Source organism: Cololabis saira, chromosome 3, assembly GCF_033807715.1.
Source record: "Cololabis saira isolate AMF1-May2022 chromosome 3, fColSai1.1, whole genome shotgun sequence".
NCBI lineage: Eukaryota > Metazoa > Chordata > Actinopteri > Beloniformes > Belonidae > Cololabis > Cololabis saira.
In genome coordinates, this window is record NC_084589.1 from 27,284,518 (window position 1) to 27,306,198 (window position 21,681).

The 21,681-nt window shown below is 41.1% G+C and overlaps 2 protein-coding genes across 2 annotated transcripts; both read left to right on the forward strand.

The window, feature by feature from the left end:
* Nucleotides 1-262: 262 nt before the first annotated feature.
* Nucleotides 263-11,595, forward strand: LOC133440613 (meiotic recombination protein REC8 homolog). Its single transcript, XM_061717933.1, has 16 exons — nucleotides 263-318; nucleotides 1,299-1,367; nucleotides 2,659-2,801; nucleotides 2,891-2,921; nucleotides 3,058-3,178; nucleotides 3,274-3,361; nucleotides 4,932-4,999; nucleotides 5,086-5,164; nucleotides 5,292-5,376; nucleotides 8,810-8,963; nucleotides 9,367-9,475; nucleotides 10,311-10,477; nucleotides 10,573-10,615; nucleotides 10,750-10,834; nucleotides 10,936-10,997; nucleotides 11,492-11,595. Exons 1-16 carry the CDS (start codon nucleotides 263-265, stop codon nucleotides 11,593-11,595), a joined length of 1,464 nt encoding a protein of 487 aa, XP_061573917.1.
* Nucleotides 11,596-12,227: 632 nt separating this feature from the next.
* clk2b (CDC-like kinase 2b) lies at nucleotides 12,228-21,526 on the forward strand. The gene is made up of 11 exons (XM_061718408.1): nucleotides 12,228-12,626; nucleotides 14,080-14,170; nucleotides 14,248-14,314; nucleotides 14,396-14,512; nucleotides 14,600-14,766; nucleotides 16,643-16,737; nucleotides 19,357-19,486; nucleotides 19,573-19,655; nucleotides 19,736-19,815; nucleotides 19,894-19,984; nucleotides 20,072-21,526. Exons 1-11 carry the CDS (start codon nucleotides 12,561-12,563, stop codon nucleotides 20,252-20,254), a joined length of 1,170 nt encoding a protein of 389 aa, XP_061574392.1. The 5' UTR covers nucleotides 12,228-12,560; the 3' UTR covers nucleotides 20,255-21,526.
* The last annotated feature ends 155 nt before the right edge of the window (nucleotides 21,527-21,681 follow it).

Here is a 21,681-nt window from a genome sequence, read left to right on the forward strand (position 1 = left end):
TAAAAAAATAATAATTAGTAAAGAAAAAACTAATTATAGATGGGTGGTTGTGCACTGCTCAATGTATTATTTCGAACTCATCTTTGAGTGTTGCAACACCAGTTTTTAAGATCCCTGTTTTTCACTAAAACAGGACCCACCAATCATCTACACACACACACACACACACACACTGTTCATCTACAGTCACACGCTCAGACCAGAAGCTCCGGGTCTTTCTCACTTTCACACAAGTTTTTTGGTTCTCTGAACTTTTGAAAAAATGTTTTACTACCCAACAGTTTTGAAGCGACATTCGGGATGTTTTTTCATACTCTGGTGAGTAAAAATCTAAATATCGATGTCCAATGTTTGTAGTTATTTAACGTTATTTAAAAAGCCCGCCTCCCTCACAAGGAAAGGACCGGTGCGATGGTGATGTGGCTTAAAGGACAATTGACAGGTGTTGTGAGACTTTCCTCCTCCTCGGAGAAAACAATGATCTATATATTTTTCTAAATCAGGGATTTTTCTTCGTTTGGAGTCGATTTTCCTAGTTATCCACGTTTAAATCCAGTTTTTCTTCCATTGAAACATTTATTTTGCCGCGCTGAATAAACTGAGGTGAAGACGCTGAAGTTGGTTTCTGATTGATGCTCACGTTTGACAAGGCTAAAGGGCCATTCCGCTGTTATTTATTTATTTTTAAGAGCAGTACTGTGGTTAGTATTTTAGTTTTTGAACTGGATCTGGTCTAAAGTGGCCTAACCATAAAAAGGTTAAAAAGAAAATATTTTTTTTTCTTATTTTAATTTTTCAAAGTAGAATTAAGGCTTCAGGAACCACAAACTGCTTTATATTTGCTTCCATAAGGTATTCTAACTTTACCTGTAGTATTTATGATATAAAAAGGTAATAGTATAACCAAAGTTTAATCGGGTTTAAGTAGGTGTCAGTGCTCAAAAGAAGTGATGGAGTGGCGAATCGGAGACCAGCTTCAGCGACGTCCCGATAGTGGGGGCTGCAGGTGCAGGTGCTTTAAAAACGAAACAAAACTCACACCACTGAAGGCAAAACAAATCAGTTGGAGTGTTTGAACTCCCGTATGTTAACTAAATTTGACTTTGAAGATTAAAGGAGAAAAACGAGGGGGAAAAAAACAAACAAAAACAAAAAGGTTTGTGTTTAGACGTAAAACTAAGAAATTTTAGTCTAACTTAATTTAGTTTAACTTAATTTGTTCTGAACTGCATTACGGCGGAAGCTCTGCGTCGATTTAACGCAGAACCATAATTCAGGCTTTAACACTCACATCTCAGGTTGGTTGGAACCAAAGGCATCAAAGTTCCTCGCAGGGATTTCCTGAAAGTCAATGTCTCAAACACTTGGTAAGTATGGATGGCTATTTCTGCATTTTTGGTTTTGTTTTGTTGTTCTAATAAAGCTATTGCTCATCCATCACATACAGCCGTCATTCGTACTTGCGTGGTCAAATCAGCCGCTCCTAAATTTCATGTGCGGTCCTATTTCAGTCTTTACGGCAAATTAATGAATGCGGCTCAAAAACAGAAAGATATGAAGTACTGAGTTTGAGATAATGCAGAATTTTTTTTTTCATATATTTCTTTCATTATCTTGATTACACCCATACTTCCATCGTAATATTTACACACTCTTACTATAAAAGAAAAGGATGAAACACTTTTTTTCTTTTTTTTTTACTTTAGGTTCTGTGTTGCAGAGACTATAAAAATGAATTCTTCCATAATTTCACCTAATACCTCACATACCTTTCTTTAGGACTACAATCACTACAGGCACACTGAATTTCAAACAATTCAACTGAATAAATATATGAAATATTAAGATGTAAACCTCAAACATTTTACTTTTCTACAAAGGCCAGTTGCCATTTTGCTTCAGGTTCTGTGTTGCAGACTGTAAAAGTTAATTCTTATAGCCTTTGTAATATATACACATATGTATATACATATACATATAGGTGGATCTATAAAGTATCTATATAGATGGATACTTTATTTCCATTTTACTTAATTGGGTAACTTATATTGATACCCAAAGTGAAATTCAAGGTCTCAGTAACATACAGACATCACGATTAAAGGTGCAGTTTTAAGTTTTAAGTTTGAAGTATGGGGGTAATCAAGATAATGAAAGAAATATATTAAAAAAGAATTGCATTATCTCAAACTCAGTACTTCATATTTTCTGTTTTTTAGCTGCCATCATTAATTTGCCGTAAAGACTGAAATAGGAGCGCACATGAAATTTAGGAGGGGCTGATTTGACCTCGCAAGTACAAATGACGGCTGGCTTGACCGCAGTGAATGAATGAATGAATACTTTATTACAGACTCAAAAGGTTCCATATAAAATACATAAAAATACATAAAAATTACAAGTCACAAATACATGCAAACATCTGTTCCAATGTTTCCATAGTCCAGATGTGTACCTTGTATCACTCCATTTGATGTTAGTGAGTGCAGTTATTAGACAATTTTCTGACTCATGGAGTCGACACATACATTTAAACATAAAATTCCTCAGCAGAGCATGGAGGATGGGGACATAACAATTAACAAATAAAGTGCTTGCATTTGTCCATCTTGGAAGCTTAAGGAGGATCCTGAATGCATCATTATTTGCTACCTGCAGTGATCAACTGATGGAGTACTTGCTGGGGCGGGTGCCGTCCCCCTGCCCGGCTCTGCCACGGCCTTGTTTCTTCCTCTACCTCTCCACCCAGCTCCAGTATGGCCTCGTCACCGTCTACCACCGCCAGTGTGTTATTTTCCTGGGTAAGAAACCAGTACTTGTACCAAAAAAAAAACCAACAACCACAAACGCAACGAATTTAGTCTTGATACAAAACTTGTGTCCTTTCCAGAGGAACTTCAGTTCTTTCTGGGCAAGCTTTCGTAACCGAACATCAGGGATAAAATAGATCTTGATGACCATGGCAGGTGAGAACTTTTGCCTACAATAACATGATTAAATGGAAAAAAGACAAAAAAAAAAAAAATCTTGCTACTGAACCTCTTGTTTTCTTCCCAGAAAAGATGTGCTCCTGCCAGATCCTCTGTCTCTACTGAAGGAGGCTGATGGAGTCCTGGATCCTTTGTTTGGGGTGTTGCATTTTCCTGATGCCATGCCCAGTCCAACTGAATTCATAAAGGTAACAAGAAATAACAGTGAGTGAAAACTTTGTAAATGAGGATAACACAAGGAGACATCTGATTAAATGTACTGAGCCTTTTCTCTGCTCCCCAGATGAGTCAGGAGTTTCTGAGGAAAGCCTCTCCTGAGCTTCATGAACTTGCCAGGTCAACTTCTTCAGAGGCTGCTGAGCTGAAAACTGGTAGGATCATTTTATTGGTTATTAAGTATCAGAAGGAGAATATGGAGCACAATGTAGAAAAAATGCATTTACAAATATAGGAAATAAAAGGTATAAATACTATTTTCTTTTCACTTTTTTTTTTTAAATAACAAGAAGGCCCAGAAGCTACTTACTTAATTTTTTTCTTGTGAAGCAAAGTATGTCTGAGTTATAGTAAAACAATAAAAGTGGTCTTCAAGAGCAAAACATGAACCGTCTTTTCAAGAGTTCAAATCCAGATGAAATATTAACTCAAAAGAAAGTTCAGCGACAGCGTGGGCTTCCCTTTATTACGTTTCACCATTTAAGAGGTTAAAGAGGTCTGGACTCGATGTAAAGTTTAAATTTGGAATCTGGTTGCTGTGAACCTACAACATTTAGTCCAAAGAGCAGTCAAAACAAACAAATAAAAAGGCTGAGAGCTACTGGGAAACAATCTAACTGGCCAAGTAAACAGTTTGGTATGTAAGAAATAATCATGAATAAGAAATAATCATGTGTAATAATTTATTCTACAATATAGAAATCCCAACACTATTTAACGAAGGGAGTAACACACAGGAAGCAGGAAGCCAAGACGACCATTAAGAGAACAGTCACAAAGCAGATGTTGCAGAGCATTCATAAGAATCAAGAAACAGGTTTGATTAAAATACAAAAACCTTAAACAGACCATCTCTGTTGCAGTGCTCTTTGAACACGTCTGTAGCAGACTGACAGCAAAAACAAAAGTGTGGACGTAGCCTTGAATGGCTCATGATCTGTGCATCATCGCTTGTAAAACACAGAGAAGCGGTGTGATGACGAGTGAAAACAGCCGCGCTCAGTCATGATTGTTTATTGATCATCTGACAAAAGACACAAGTGGCCACATAAATCCTGAGGTAAACAGGGATTTAGCATCCGCCAATGCTCAGACTTGTGCCGTAAATATGGTTGGATGTTGCGTTTCGGCTGTAGACGCAAATAACAAAGAAAAAAAAAACTGCCCTGAGCAAACTGAAGACAGATGACGTAAAGACCTGGAAATGCATCATGAAGGACCATGTTCTCTCATGTTTGAGCCACTAAATAGGGTTGAAATAGTTTACTATTTAAACATAAACAAGTATTGTAAAAGCTCCTTATCAATGCGTCATAACTGGCTTATACTTCTTTTCTCAACATTATCTGACAATAAAGTCATGTGTTTAAAAGATGCTGGGTGTATAAACAGATAAAAGAACAGACTGCAGCATGTTAATGAGGGTTAAAAACATCTGGATCACAACACAACAAGTTAGAGTAACTCATATATAAACATTATACAATGTTTTCTTTATCTCTGAGAGAGATGCATCTGTTTTATGGGAACTGTAGGACCCAGCGCCGAGCAGAGCCACTTATCTTATCTTCATCCTCCCAGTTTTGCAGATAGTGGATGCTGCAGAATCAGGAGATGCTGCTCTGCTGGTTTCCACTCAGCAGATGAGATGCCTTTCATATCTGCCTAATTATCCTGCTGGCGTCATTCGTCATTTCATGATGTTATCGTTCCTGTTTTCCGCAGGTACTACTGCATCTCCAGAGTCCATCACTCTGAGAGAGACGGAGCCCCTTTCTGTTCCCGCTGCAGAGGTACGGCTGCTCGCTGAAGCTCATGTGGCACATGTTCTGAATCTCACCGGGTTCGTCCGCCTTCTCTGTCTTCTTCTGACTGCTAGTTCGAAGGTGAGGAGCTTATTGATCAACATGGGGAAATGATTGACTTCCTCATGGCTCAAGCTGATCCCTTTCCAGCAGGTGTGTGACCAAACTAAGAGGTCCTGTTTCCAGTAAGATTAACAACAAAAGAAGGTTTTCAATAAGAAGGGTAGATCAAGGAAAGGAGGATTTCGGTCCTTCGTTGATTATTATTTTAATTGAACAGAAGCCTTGGAGCCGCCGAGAGGAGAGCAGGGAATAGAGCTGTTCAAGGAAGCTGGGGACCAGGAAGAATCAGGATCCAGCATCGAGTAAGTTCAAGTTTCAAGCGTTATTGTCAGATATGCTATATGGACATACAGCGCAAATTAAGTTACAGTCCTCTCTGACCCACGGTGCAAAATACAAGTAATAAAATAGAATAAAATTACATCAAGAATAAAATATGAATAAAATAAACAGTCCATAATTAAAATTACATAAACTAAACTTGAATATTTACAGAGGTATTTCCATGATGAAATTAAATAGGAAATTAATAGATTTTAAATAACTATATAACAGGTGAGGTAGTGCAAATAAGGCAAGTGAACTGTGCAGTCCCTGAGTTCTTGAGGGGGGGGTTTAGAGTCTTAATCGGGTTTTAGAAAAAACCACAGTACAGAAACTGCCCTCGTCAGAGTTATTAATGATCTGGGGCCTCATCTATAAAGCTTGCTTGCGCAGAAAAAGCGCCTGAAAGTTGCGGAAGCCGCCTTCTACGCAAATCCTCGGATCTAAAAAGAAAAAACTAACCGAAAAATCTGCTTATCTTTACGGCAACTAGGACCCTCCCGTAAGAATTTACTTAAGACACGGGGAACTGGCGACGCAGGGTTTGAGGTGGTGAAATGAAGCCAGATTCATGTCATACTCTTAATAATGTCATCACATATCACAAAATATATCAGACTTAAAATAATAAAATAATAAAATAAAATAATATAGCGCTGATCGTGTTCCTCTGTGTGTGAAGCTGTCAGTCAGGACTCTGGTGCTGCTGGAGCTGCAGCCGCGGCGCAGGACACGCCGGGAACCTCCTTCACCGCTTTAGGACAGAACAAATGAGGGGCTGCGTTTAGGGAGCCCCACGGAGCCCCTCATTTCTTCCCTAAAGGGACTCAGATTTGTTTTCATATATATGAGTTTTACGGGCGCGTGAAACCTTTACGTGCGGGTGTATGGTGCCTAATTTATGGCCCCGCGTTAAAACGACGCAGAGCCTACGGCGTAGGGTACGCGGCGACGCGCACCTACGCCGTAGGCTCTGCGTTGGTGTAACGCAGAACCATAAACCAGCCCGGGGAGACGGGAGAGGAGGAGGAGGAGGGGGAGCGGGGGGGGGGGGGGGGGTGGTCTGGGGGGTGAAGCGGGGCCGTTCTCGTATCGCTTTCATACAGTGTCTTGATAATTTGCAATTTAAGGCTGAGCCTACCGTTAGTTTTTAAACTGTAAAAAGTAAGGGGAAAATAAACATGATTTTGAAAAGACGGGGGGACGTGTGTCCCCCTGTTGCACCGGGGAACTCACGGCGTTCCGCGCAGCAACGGCGTGCTGCCACTCACTCGCTTTATTTTATACTATTTATTTTTCTACTTTTACTGTGACCACAAAATAATGTGGTTTTCCTGTCCTCCTCCTCATCAACAACATCTAGATCTCAGATCTCAGTGAAATTCAGTGGCACGGTGGCTCGACACGTTCATTCATTCATTCTGAAGCCAAACAGGTTGCAGGAAGCCACTGCGCATGCTCAGCAGGCTCATTCATATGCAAAATGATTCCATTTTCGGTAGAAAGTGGGCGTGTAGAGGGCGGGATACCAGGCGGATTCACGTGCGCAGCCTTCCAGCTGGACTGTGATTTATAAAGAGAACCTTACGTGGAAGTCTGCGTGCACGCGGTTTTATAGATCCGGATTTTTTTTTGCGCCCGGCATTTTCGGCTTTTGAGCGTACGTGCACTTTTAGTATGACTCCTACGCAGTCCATTTTAAATGAGGCCCCTGAAGATTAACACAGACAACCGCAAAGTCTCTATTCTGTTACTTCTCGACCTTAGTGCAGCTTTTGATACTGTGGACCATGTCATTCTACTTCAGCGCCTTGAACAGTGTTTGGCCCTCAGAGGCCTCAGTTCTTAACTGGTTTTCATCATATCTAAGTGGTAGATTTTTCTCTGTTTCGGTCAGAGAAAAATCTGATAATGTCAGCATTCAGTATGGAGTCCCATAAGGGTCAATTCAGGGTCCCCTACTTTTCAATTTGTATATGTTACCACTTGGGTCCATCATTCGGCATCATAATATTCAATATCATTCTGATGATCATGCTGATGACACACAATTATATGTATCTGTTACTGCCGATCATTTGAGCACAGTCAATGACCTCATTCAATGCATTACAGATATCCAGTATTGGATGGCAACAAACTTTTTACAGCTGAATGAAGAAAAAACAGGTTCTTTTAATTGGTCCAAGTGCTCTGAGGCAACATATTCTCCCTTTGTTAACTCCTCTGTCAGTAAAACCTTGTGAACTTGTCAAAAACTTGGGTGTTATTTTATATGTTGATCTTAACTTCCAGAAACACAAAGCTAATGTCTCCAGGACTGCCTTCTATCATCTTAGAAATATATCTAAAGTAAAATGCTTTCTGTCACAATAGGACTCTGAAAAGTTGGTTCATGCTTTTATCTCCAGTAGATTAGATTATTGCAATGCACTTTTTTGCAGGACTAACAAAGCAAGTGTTACATAAACTCCAGCTTATTCAAAATGCTGCAGCCAGAATTCTCACAAAAACCAAGAGGTATGAACACATCACTCCTGTTTTATCCTCTCTTCACTGGCTCCCTGTTAAACAAAGAGTAGATTTTAAAGTACTTCTTATTGTCTTTAAATCTATGAATGGCTTAGCTCCCTCCTACATAGTTGACATGCTCACTGAATACATACCGGACAGATCCCTTAGATCATCAAATAAGAGTCTCCTCATCATACCTAGAATTCCTTGCCGCAGGAACTAAGATCTCCTCCAACAGTGCCCTCTTTCAAAAGCACTAAAAACTTAAAAACTTAAAACTTAAAAACTCATCATGTGAAATGTGCTTTATAAATACATTTGCCATGCGTTGCCTTGTAGTAGGGGGCAGAGGACGGAGGGACGGTAGAGCAGGGAGGAAGGGGAGTCTCCTCCCTGACGGCAGCAGGGAGGTGAAGAGCTGAAGAGGCTGTGGGATGGCTGGGTGGGGTCACCTTTGCTGCTGATGCGGCTCTTATAAATGTCCAGAAGGGGGCGGAGAGAGACACCGATGATCTTCTCAGCTGCTCTCACTAGGGGCTCTACTGTGCCGGGCTCCTGCTCTTCTCAATTTACGGAGGAAGTACAAGCGCTGTATTTTGCTTTTTTGGCCAGTGATGTGGTGTTGTGGCTCCAGGTCTTCAGAGATGTGCACACCCAGGAACTTGGAACTGCTCCCCCGCTCCACTGCAGCACCGTAGATGGCTAGTGGAGTGTGCTGGGTGTGCACTCTCCTGAAGTCCAGAATGATCTCTTTTGTCTTCTCCACATTCAGGTGGATATTGTTGTCCTTGCACTACGTGGTCCTCTGCGTTGTTGATGGGACCCACTCATTCACCTTGTTCCACAGAGAGCAAACACACACACACTGGCCTGCTGACCGTCTTCCTGCCCTTTCAGGCTGCAGCTGACGATGGTCTCCAGTGAAGACTCCACGTTGTTGCCTCAGGAAGAGCCCACCTGCCCAAATGACCAGAACTCCCAGAGACCAGCGTGTCCTCCCCTCACCGCCCCCCACAGCGAGGGAACATCAAAGAAGTCTGAGTGGCTTCGAGTTAGAAGTGCAGCAGTTTGTGCATTTTGCTCAAAAAAATGCATTTAATTCAAAATTCCAATAACTTTATCCTTAATGGTGTAGGTAAGGTCATCACGTTACTGTGTGCTGATCCGCTTCTTTTGGATATACAGACAAGAATTTGTAATTTTTTATTATTTTTTTATATCCCAGAAATAAACAAATCAATCAGTGAGAAGGAAAAAAAAAAGCCTCTGTTCTCCTCAGTTTTGCCTTCTGTGTTCTCAGATAAAATGATCACAAATGTGTAGCTGTTACTTTTGCAGGTTAAAATAGTGTAAGAAGATCTGTTGACTTCTAATATGACATTACAATTAATAACAAAAACCTACAAAGTGTTCTCCATTTGGCTGTTTATCTCTCACACCCTTTATGTCACCAGGACATCTGGCCGGAGGTGAGGGTGAAAAAACCGAAGAGGAGGAGGCAACTGATCTTCTTCGACCCGGAGACGCAGCGGTCACCGGAGGAGCAGCGGATCCTAGACCCCTGATAGAGAGGAGACCCCTGCTTGTTGCAGTGCCGTCCTCTGGCAGACTCCCTCCTCCTCAGCTCCTCAACAACCCCTGCAGATGTCAGTCACACGCTTGACAGCCGTTCTCCCCCACAGCCTCCCAGAAACCCCTGCTACGTTTCCTTTGGCCCATGGCCGTGTTCTTGCCCTGCTGTTTCCCTGTCATGGATGTTGTCTCACAAAGCCTGGCCCTGGACTGGCACTTTTTTGGGCCACTCTCTCAAAATCGTTGCAAAAATCAATGAACTGGTGGTAAAGTGCAAGTTTAAAGGGGACCTATTATGAAAAACAGTTTTTTTCTTGCTTTAACATATATAAAGTGGTCTCCCCTCAGCCTGCCAACTCAGAGAAGGAGGAAAGCAACCAAATTCTGCAGTGTCTGTACAGCCGCCCGGATGAGCCATCCAGTGTGATGTGGCTTCTACGAGCCGTTCAGATTCTGAACGGCTTCCGATTTACATAGGTTGGCCTCCGATGTGTGAAACCACGCCCACAACTAACTCCGCCGGCCGGAACTTCCACCATTTTTTAGTAGCGGCGTATCGCGTCATTCATTCAGCAATCAGCACAGAGCCTCATTATCATAGCCTCCCCGCCCACTCAGAATGCTGCATAGATAATGAGGTTAGAGAATGGGAAGATAAAGACATGGCTCAGAGGCTGAATCTCTAATTTATTTAGCAAAAACAATCAAAAGCTTGTTTTTAAGACATTCAAGGCCTGTTTAAAATAGGTATTAGATGCCACAATAGGTCCCCTTTAAAGTTTTTTTTTTTTAGGTTTTTTTTATTTTTTATTTTTTTCCCCTGCAGTATTGCCGAGAGAGATTGAGTTGTTATGGAGAAAGGCTGCGACCATAGTGCAGATCTCAGGATCCAACCTTCAGGTCGGCGAGAGAGACCCCGAGTCTATGGACTCTGAGAGGGACGGCGAGGCGGCAGAAACAGAGGAGCACACACTTGAGCTGAGCTCTAAAGAGGTGTAGCGGAGTTCAATTATTTGTTGTATGCAGGTATGAGATGGAACGTTTGACGAGATTATACATTGTTGTTACGTGTCGGTGTCTAAATACAGATCGAGAGAGGAACGGGGGAACAAAAAGGGTTTGAAACTTCAGGTAAAATGTAGAATGAGAGAAATGTTGAGGGGGAAAAGCCTCTGACCTGAGGTCGGCTGGGGTCAGAGGGACGGATGCTCACCTTCTGTTGTGGGATATCCAATGTTAGTGTTTGTGTCTGCATGTGTGTCCAGCTCCGAGTACATTACCACTGGACCTGTCGGACCCAACGGAACTGTCCCAAGAGACCCCCTGTGTGTCCCTGCCCGGGAGTGGAGAGTGGGTTTAAAACAAATAAATGAATAAATGAAATCAAGATGCCTGACTGTGTTGATGCAGTCACAATTAAATGCACGTTTCTGCAGGTCGTCTGTCTGCAGGTCTGTCTCCCCACCGCCGGACATGGGAGGGGTGGAGGCCGAGCTGCCTCCGAGTCTCCTGGGTAATCATCTCTAGCCTGTGACAAACTCCAAGATGAGAAATGGGGCTTTATTTAGACTCTGACGTTGGAGTACGTTGATGTGTTTTACTTGTGTTTAGGATGTCGACAGATCTGATGGGGCCAGAGGTGAAATCTTTACTCTTCAGTTCCATTTTACCGGAAGATGCCGACCGCAGAAGTGTCAGCCGCTTTTCTCAGTAGCTGTTGGGTGAAGCTGGAGTGTGTGACGTCCCACCATTCAGGTCAAAACTGTGTTTATGTTGCAGCATCAGCACCAGCACACGCTCTTATCATCCCCATGTGGTGCTTGAGTTATGACGTTAAGCTTAAGGTTCATAAACAGCCAGAGTTGAGGTGTGAAACTAGAGTCTAGGTGCTGAACCTGGAATCTTTATTCCCCTGAGGCAACAGTGCCAGCCACTAACCCTCTGTTACACCGTAATAACCCTCACAGTTATGGATAAAGTCTAAAAGGTGATATGTTTTGTCTGTAGACCGTGTATCAGCGGGGAGGTTTCATGCGGAGCAGGAAGAGCCTTACGGGGAAATCTGGATATTTCCTGGACCCAACTATGGAGAATTGTTTCCGAATTTGTAACAGGCTCACACTCACAAATATTGTTCCTGTTGTTATTGAGGTGTCCTGGTGATACGTTTTGAAATAATCTCAAAGAGCTTTTAAAGCATTTTTCTGTTGTTTTATAGTTACCTTGTTTGTGTTGCTAATTTCTATTTGAATTGTTGTTCCACATTGGTCACGTGGCTAAAAAGTTACATCAACTATATATGAATATTTGACATGTTTTTAAAGTTATAAACATTTTTTATATGTATATATGTTTAATGAAATCAGCTAATGTGTCCCGTTCCAGTACTGTGTTCTTTTGAACAACAAAATTAATAAAAAAGCAAAGAAAAGAGAAAAAAAAGCCTCTGGCTGTTGTTCCTCTCAGGAAAGAACACACTGTAGGGAAAGGTGTGAGCTGGACAGGTACGGAAAAACATACTGGAGGGTGCAGGAGGTGTGAGGAGGAGAAAGTAAGTGGAACCAGATCTCTCCCTCCCTCCCTCTCTCTCTCTCTCTCTCTCCTCACACATCTTGATTCTCCTCTGAGGACTTTTCTCATGGGGGTTGTGACCAAAGTTTATTATTAGCGTCCGTCTCAGCTCGCCCTCTCTCTGTCCGTCATCTCATTTCTGTCTGTATCTTTCTGTGTTTGTCTGTATTTCTGTTGCCTTTTTCACTTTTTCTTTTATTTGATTAACCCCCCCCCCCTCTCTTTTAACATTTTTTTTAAACATTTTGTGGCGATTCCGTTTAGCTGCGTCTCCCCTTTGCGTTAGGTTTCTGCTGACTACACTACGGGCTATTTTTTACTTTTCCTTATCCCCATGTCCTCTCGTTGTTTTCTGTGCCACTGATTTAATCATCGTCGTACCATCCTCAGCGCTTGCCCTCTCGGCAGCTGATCTCTTCTGTTTCATCCCCCCTGGTTCTTCCTCAAAGCAACATCTCTTCCTCTTGAGCTGGACCTTCTCCCAGTAGATCTGCACTCGTGTGTGATGGGAAGGAAAGAGCTGTTTTCTCTTTTTAAAGGTTTGCTGGACTGTATTTGCCTCTGCTTGAATGTGAGTATCATACGTGCATCCATTTCTCTCAGTCTCTTCTGCACCTGCTTGATTTGTCCTCAACCTGGGATCACCTGCATTGTGCAGTGGGAATGAAACTCTTCAGATTTTGGAAAGAAGTCCTTTACAGATTGTAGATGTTTATGTAGGTCAGTGTCAGCTTTGTGTGTATTTTCAGGGACTCATGTCCAGCACTAAGTGCCTCCTCACTTACTCCTATGCTGGGCTTCTGATATTAATAACAGTCTCAGAATCTGGATGGAAATAGAGCTGCAGCTCCTCCAAAGAGACCAAAGTCTGTTGTTGACCTCCTTTAGAACGGGCTCAGGTCACCGAGATCAACGATGCAAGAACTTGCAGTTCGGGAGGGCTTAGGTTTGCATTAAAGACGACAAAAACAAATAATGCATCAAACTTGCTGTCTAAAACAATATAGAGCTGCAGGCTTTGCTGAGAAAGAAAATACAATGCGACATTTATCCTGCCTCAAATCTCTGAAATACAGCAAAAAGTTTCAGGAACGTTTCAAATGATGAGAACTTTCTTATGGGGCAACAGTTGATGTCTGGATTATTGATGCAAGATATCAGATACCTTAAAAGCTGTCTCACTGCCCCAACAACTGCAACCTTAAAGCAGTTTTGGATCCAAAAACGTTCCTCCAATTGATGTCAAAGTGCATCTGCAATATAAACAAATAAAAAGAGGTTTAATTGATTTGACCTTCATTTTAAGGAGCTGCTAAAATCCTTTTTTTTCTGTCAAAGTACAACATTACAACTGGATGATTGTTGGCACAAACATAAAGCAGGGCTTTAATAAACATAATCCTCTCAATAAATTAAAGGTAAAGTTGTTTGGCCACAGTAAAAGTAGGAGTGTTTAGTGGAGAGCAATAACAACTGTGAAGCACGGTGGAGGAAATATCATGGTCTGAACTTCTTCTGCCGTCTCTGGGTTTGTGCTACTCGTCATGGATTCAACTATGAATTCTGGGTTATATGAAATTGTGTGTGAAGATACTGTGCAGTTATCCTTCTGAAAGCTGAAGTTGGATAGGAAGAGAAACTTTAAGGGGGATATTGATCCTCAGCACAACAAGGAAATCCTAAAGTAGGACACAGCAGTCACAACATTTCTGCTGAAATATTATGTAGCCAACGGTGCTCTTCACTCGTCTTTCTGTACAAATAAAAATGACTGGAAAAAACATAGTCTTTCAATATTTTATCCAAAATATAATACAAACATTTATAAAGTGTTGAAGACAAACAGAAATCACCTTGACTCTCTTACTTTCAAGAAGTCGCAACTCAAGGCAGACTGAACTGATCTCAGAGCACAGATTGTAGGAAATATAATTTAAATTTAAAGTGAAAAAATAATCTCCTCTTTCAATTCTTTATTTTGTTAAATTGCTTTTAATGATTCTGTTTGACGACTTTGTCTACAGCAAAGAAGCCGTGAGGTTTCAGGCGACAATGAGCGGGACTGTGAAAATGGTCACCTGATCTACAAAAGCGGGGACGTCCTCGCTGACAGATGTAGGTGTCACAACACCTGGAAGAGTGGGCAACAACTAAAAACAATCCAACTTTATTGATCTCCTTCTTTCTTGCAGATGAGATCGTCCAAACTCTAGGAGAGGGGACTTTTGGGAAAGTGGCGCAGTGTTCAGACCACGGCAGGTGAATGTTTCACCGAAAAGTCGAACCAGTTTGTAACATGAATGCTTTCCTATCTTTAACACATGATTGATGATCACACAGGGGGGGAAGTCAAATCGCCCTGAAGATCATTAAGAACCAGGAGAAATACAGAGAAGCAGCCAAGCTAGAAATCAATGTACTGAGGAGGATCCGTGAGAAAGATCCACACCACCAACAGTGAGTGGTTTGTGACTACACAGAGTTAAATGACGTTATAATTGCAGATGTTTCACACGTCTCCCCTGTGTTTTCTGGACCTGACAGAAGCTGCGTGCAGATGACTGACTGGTTTATCTACTACGGCCATGTGTGCATCTCTTTTGAGCTGTTGTCGCTCAGCACCTTTGACTTCATGAAATCAAACAACTTCCTGCCTTATCCAATTAACCAGATCCGACAAATGGCGAGCCAGATCTGCCGCGCTGTCCGCTGTGAGTCCAGTTTACACCCCAGTAACCCCACCCCCCCCACCCAGTCGTCCTACCAGCAGAAAGATGTTCAGAGGGTGGCCTGTAGCCCTGAAGATAAAGCAAGCGCTCCCATTTGTGTCAGCTAAATCAAAGTGACACACAACCATGACCAGCAGATGCTCTCTCTCTCTCATTGTTAGAAATGTTTAATGGGTCAGGCAACCATTTATTTTAGCGGATTCACATGGAGCCAGTTTACTCTCTTCATGATAAATCGACTTGTAAAATAGCAAAAATAATGGAAGAAATTACAAAAAAATGTATTCTTATTAAAGGAGCATGAGGCTCCTTTAAGAAATGAGACTCATTAGCGCCACCTTCGCCACAATGGCCGCCGGGGGTACTGCAGCCAACAGCGAAGCCGGCACGGGAGAACGGGGAGAACGCGCATGCAGCGTCATGTGACGTCACATCCGCAGGACAGCGGGACAAATTCGAGCCCGGAATTGCAGCACATTTTGCAGCACACAGCCTGTTCAAGGCAACGGAGAGATACACTAGAGGGCTCATTCTTTTTGGTTTGGAAAACTTCATCTGACATTATTACTAGAAAACTTAAAACGTATACAAATTTTTTTCATAAATCCTGCCTCAATTCTGCCTCATGCTCCTTTAACTTAAATCCCTGTAACCCTGCAAAGAATAAAAATGGGTATAGAGCATGGATGGATTAACTTAAATAGTTCTTAAAACACAAGGTACAAAATTAACATGATAAAAGTGGTGTCTGCTAAGCTGCTGAGTTGTCTCATTTGTAGTTGCCGTGGCAACACAATGTCCTGCTGAAACTGGCCGGGGGCTGCTTGACCTTTTCCTCACAAACGTTAGCTTATAAAGGCTTAACGGCTTCTTTTAAATTCAGTATTAACAACCAATAATTGGTTCACTGGCGTTGGAAAGAACTGAAGGCGATCCTCCCAACATGTCGGAAACCGCAGAGCAGATGGCCATGAAATGTCAGTATTCATTCATGATTTCCAGAGGTTACCTTCACGTGACTTTTAATGGAGCATCCCCCTGACATGAACCTCTTTTTTTTTTTTGTTGTGAAAAGTTTTATTAACCGCTCGTAAAGGGTGCTACAACTACTTGTGTATTCTTTTTCTTCATCCAGTTAAATATGTGTTAAACGGCACAGACATGATGTATATCGTAGTTCCTATGAGAGAGTTGGTGGGGTCCTCTGCTGTAGCATATTTAAAAGTTTCCTTATAAACACAATGAGAGACCCTGCAATGTGCTCTGATTGTTCTGCTCCACCGGGCTGACCTAAAGCGACTCATTATTTCACATAATTTCTCATAATTGGTGTTTTTTTAATGATCTGCAGCTGAAGATGTGTCCTACTATGATCTGAATTGCGTTTGTTTCTGTGAAGTGATTGTTATAAAGACCGAACGCTTCCACAAGCCTTCAGGCATAAAGGAGGACTGACTGTTGCTTTTCATGTGGCACGCTCTTTTAACAGTCACTGCAAACATTTATTCATTCTACGGTGACCTGACGCCACTTTAATGAGCTCTTAACAACTCAAGTTTTGAAAGTGAAAGGATTATTTACTCAAAAGACATCACAGAGGAAGCAGAGCCACTCTCTTTCTAACAAGTAACATAAAGCTGCACACAAAATGTCAGATTTCTTGCTTCTTAGTGAAATAAGCCTTGATTGGGGTTTCTGATGTGTACATTTTCCAGCATCCTTTCTACAGACTTTTTATTTTCTCCCTTATAACCAGCATAATGTCAAACTGTTTAATTAACAAAAAACAAATTAACGAGAAGAGGGTGTTGGCTCCTGATAAATCTCAGCCCCCCCCCTTGCTCTGTCTCCTCTGCAGTTCTCCATGACAACAGGCTGATTCACACCGACCTGAAGCCGGAGAACATCCTATTTGTCAACTCAGACTACTCGCTCGTATACAACGCTGAGAAGGTCAGAAACAACTGCGGGCTTCAGACCTTCAGGGTGACAGAAAACCAGGATGTTGAATATGCAGCTATCAATAACGGCAGGATCATCTCAAAAGCTAGTTCGGGGTTGTCCATCTAGATGCAAATATAATTCTTAGGATCTTTCTTTCTTTGGCACAGTGTTTAGCATCTTTGAAGAGATATTGCAAAAAAAATTATTCTTGTAAAAACATTACTCTATATGTAAAATATAGTATAAAAACAGAAGGTGTTTAAGTAAAAAAAAAACACCCATGTCTTATTTTATCTTCAATAAAAAATTACACTCTTTCATTGTGATTCACAGAGTTAGTTAAACTGTAAACTATGGTAGTAATTCTAACAAACAAACTTAAACAACTATAATGACTTATATAATGTAACTTTAACTTAGCTTTACCTTTGGAAGGATTAGATAGCAGTGGCACTGACTTACAGTACGCTTTTAGTTCAGTTCAGTACTTTTAGTCCAGATCACAGCAGCAAGTAACACATTTAATTTGGTTATCTAGTTTATCTAATTATTTACTTTCTGAAACAAAGATTTTGAGTTCATGTTTGTATAGGTTGTTTTGTAGAGACATGGAATGATCTACAGGTGTGTTGTTGGTAAACTGCAGTATCCCGATTGTCAGCAGGTCTGTTTGTTTGGGAGTTGTTGTTGATGTGCACAGGTCCTGCCATGCTACTTTGCTCATTACTCACACGAGCTGCGTGCGCCTGTGTTTGTGGATTGGCACACATTTTTGGACTTCAAAAGTGAGTAGTCAAAAGGCAGTCTTCATGATGATTTAGACACTTAAGTAAATCAGAGCATCTGAGCAATCTGAGCAATCTGAGCAGTGTGCTAGTGGTCCCTTTAAACATTATTCCATAATTACATTGATGTTAGGCCTTCACTGTCATGCCAGGAAGCAAATGCTTTTCTTTTTTTACACCAACTGATTGCCATTCCCAGGAAGTCAGACATTGCTGTCTTGTGAAAGCGAGGTTTTCCTCCCAGACTATCAGCGGTGCAAGCACTGACTCTAATGTGCAATTTGCCACCACTCTTCTGTCCTAAAAGTGCCAGACCATTATAATGGTTTACTGCCTAAAGAGCGAAATTTACTGCCTAAAGAGCGAAATTACCGGAGTCAAATTCCTTGTTGGACAATGTTCGAACCTGGCCAATAAAAATGATTCTGATTCTGATAATTTTTCTTTTTTTTCCCTATCCAGTTTCACCAGAAAAACAGCCACTTGTGCCTGCGGTGTGTCCCATGTCACAACTTTCTTTTGCCACTTTTACTTTGACTTATTATTTGATAAGATTAAAAAAGAGGAACAATTCCAATTATCGGTACTTGGCGAGGAGTCAGAAAAAAGTCAGCTGAAGATTGGTCTCAAAATATATTATTTATAACTAAAATAGTACTCCTTTGAGTTGACCATTGTGTTGTAAATACAATCTTAGCTTTAAGATAAAAGTGTCATGTCGCTCCATTTTGGGTTTGGCAAGTAGCCTCCTATCATTTTATAGTTTACAGAAAAGACAGACGTACCTCTGGGTTGTGTCTCACTGAAAGACTGAACTAAATAAATAAATAGTGATATTAAGATGGTGATATCCAAATACCAAAATAAAGATAAGTATGTCTTCTGATTCCTGAGTTTTTGCCATTACCTACCTAATGAAACATAAATTACTATACTAAACTATATATGTACAGTATATACGTATATGAGTACATAAGTATCAGGTTTGAATATCTGCAGTGTTTTGTGCTCAGAAATGCTGGGGTCGTCGCAGCGTACAACACTGTCCAACACATGCATAAGCTCAAATAAACTGAACTAAACAACATAACAAAAGAAACAATCTCTTTCCATCCGTTGCCAGGTGACCATTGTGTCATTTCACCTCACATCAGGGTTTATCATCCAGCGACGATAAACTGTTGCAGTTGTGTTTGCATTAATTCCAGCTGTCTCACGATGTAAAACCAGGTAAAAAAGGAGGTGGCTGTTAGTGCTGATGCTCAAATTTCCACCGCCATAGTCCTGCACAAAATCAATTAAGTGAACATCTGTCGCAGTAGCTCCTGCAGCTTTGTCTCTCTCTCTGCTGGTGCACCGTCTTCTAACCTGAACAGTACAGTCCTGGTTCTTCTGAAAAACAAATAATTCACTGTGTTTAACGTAATAAATATGTGTACACACAATCCCCCAACAACAGCAGTATGAGGTTTATGCTGACTTTTCTGAGTGGGTGTATCACCCTCACCCATCTGCGCTAGTTTATCTTCTTCTTTTCGTTAAGCTGCAGCTGTAGTTGGTTTGCCCAATGTCTGCAAATCCAGGCATCCGGGGAAGGTGTGTTGAAGTCTTAAAGTTAGCCGGGTAGTTGTCAAATTCAAGTTAACTTTTCAGTTTTAATTCAAGACTTACAGCCGACAGGTGGAACTCTGAACTAACTTGTAGGCATCATCTCCTTTTTGTGGAAGTTATAACACATTTCCATGGAAGTTTCTGAATTTGCATGACTAAGACATAAATGTTTTTGCTTATTGCTGTGATAGTTAAGTCCATAAACAATGGTCTCTATCTATCTTCTATGTAGAAGTGCAATGAAAGGAGAATAAATGACACTACAGTAAAGCTGATCGACTTTGGCAGTGCCACGTTCGACCATGAACACCACTCTGTCGTCATCTCCACTCGTCACTACCGAGCCCCAGAGGTCATACTGGGTAAGAGATATTGACTCACCCTGCATAGTAATCAGGGAGCTGTCAGAGCTGTTTGGTTGGCAGTGAAGTTATTTCCTCTCCTACAGAGTTGGGTTGGAGTCACCCATGTGATGTGTGGAGCATCGGCTGCATCCTGTTTGAATACTATGAAGGGTTCACACTGTTCCAGGTAAGATGTATGGCTTATTAAAAGCCAGCGCAGCTTGACCTTATTACTTCATCTTCACTTGTCCGTGTTTCTCCTTGTAGACTCATGACAATAAGGAACATCTTGCAATGATGGAAAGACTACACGGACCAATTCCCCCAAGAATGGTTCATAGGAGCAGGTACCCTTCTACTCTTTCTTGGTACTGTAAAACACACAATAAAACACTTTTACTTAACATAATGTTTGTTTTTCTCAGAAGGCAGAAATACTTCCGCCATGGCCGTCTAGACTGGAACGAGTGCTCCAAGGCTGGACGCTTGGTGAAATCCAGATGCAAACCATTAAGGGTCAGTTGAAGAGGGCGCAAACCTTTAAGCTGAAATGAAATTCACCCCTTGAATAACAGGCTTTTCTCTTGTTCTCTGATCCTCCAGGAGTACCTGTTATCACATGGGACAGAACACCACCAGTTTTTTGATCTCTTGGAGAGGATGTTGGAATACGAGCCCTCAAAACGCAACTCTCTTCCTTCTGCTCTGGAGCATCCTTTCTTCACACCTCCCCATCATACAGCAAGGACTCAGGGCTGGAGGAACAGCTGGGACATGAGCAAATGATCCTGAATTGCTACCTAGTCCTACGTGGGCCATACCAGCAGATTTGCAAGTTTTAGCTCCATCGCAACAAATCAAATATACATATTGATTTAAAATTGGAGAGACTGATTAAAAGGGCTCACTGTGTGAGCAGTGACTTGATTCACATATTTGCAAATTAAGAGAGCTGGAATGAGTATGAGGTAAACTGCATCGTGCACGGAAACTGATAAAGAATAAGCACATGAGAGGAATAATCTGGGTCAGATGTTTTGGAAATAAAGTAAGATAGTTTAGATATATGAGAAGAAAGGATGAGGAACATTTTGGCAGAAGGATGCTGGAGATGGAGCTGCTAGGCAGGGAAAAAGGACCAAAGAGGGGATTTCTGGATGTGGTGGGAGAGGAGATGCAGTTGGTTGGCGTAACGGAGGAAGATGCAGAAGGCAGGGTAAGATGGAAATGGATGGTCCCCTGTGGGGATCCATGCGGGGAAAAGCTGACAAAGAAGAAAACTATTTGCAAAGAGATGATTGAGTTGGAAGAAGGAAAGAAAAAAAGTAAAATGGAAATAGTTTATATTTTCAAAAGTATAATCTGACTTCCTAATTTAACTTTTATATTAAAAAAGTATATTTATTCAAACATTTATATCAAAAGGACATATAAAGCTTCTATGCTTGCCACTTTTTAATATTTTTTGTGACATCATTGTCTCAGGCTTCAATTTGTTCATCATGTCAGCTTTTCCAGTAATTACAACAATCAGTTTGAAGACTCTTGAAATGTGGTCTTTAAAGTCCTCTATGCTTAAACTAGTAAGTGCAGAATGCTTATAAAATTACAAACTGTGATGCATTTAGAATTAATATGATTTTATCAATTCAGGAATGTTTCATCCTGAAGATGATTCACACATTACAAAAATGAATGGATGGTCTAGTAAAACGCTTCCTTCCCCATGGTTGATAGATGATGTCACACACGGATGTAAAATGATGAAGTGTACATTATTTTTCTTCTGGCAGTTCAGCACTTAACGTTGTACGTTTGAGGCCTGAATTTCAATTAAAGAAAAACTGTAAAAACTGGGGTGTTGTTCAGCTTTTGACCAGTGGTGTTTATGGTCTGCAGACTTGTTGTATGTACAGCATATATGAGTTGGACTAAATACGTTTAAACATGCAAAAACACAGGTACAGCCCACAAGCTATATCATGTCATATCATGTCATATAAATTCTAAAATGTTTAGGGAATATGTTGTCAAAGAAAAGAAAAAGACAAAAAGATCGTTGAGTTTATTCTTAAGGTCATTGTTTATGGCCACCTTATAATAAGAGTGTGTTTTTGTAATAACTGTGGTGCCGACTGATATCTTTGGTCCTTAGATAAAAATCCCTTATTCAATTCTCATGTTTTCAGTGTGGCCTCTCGGTTCATCCAGTC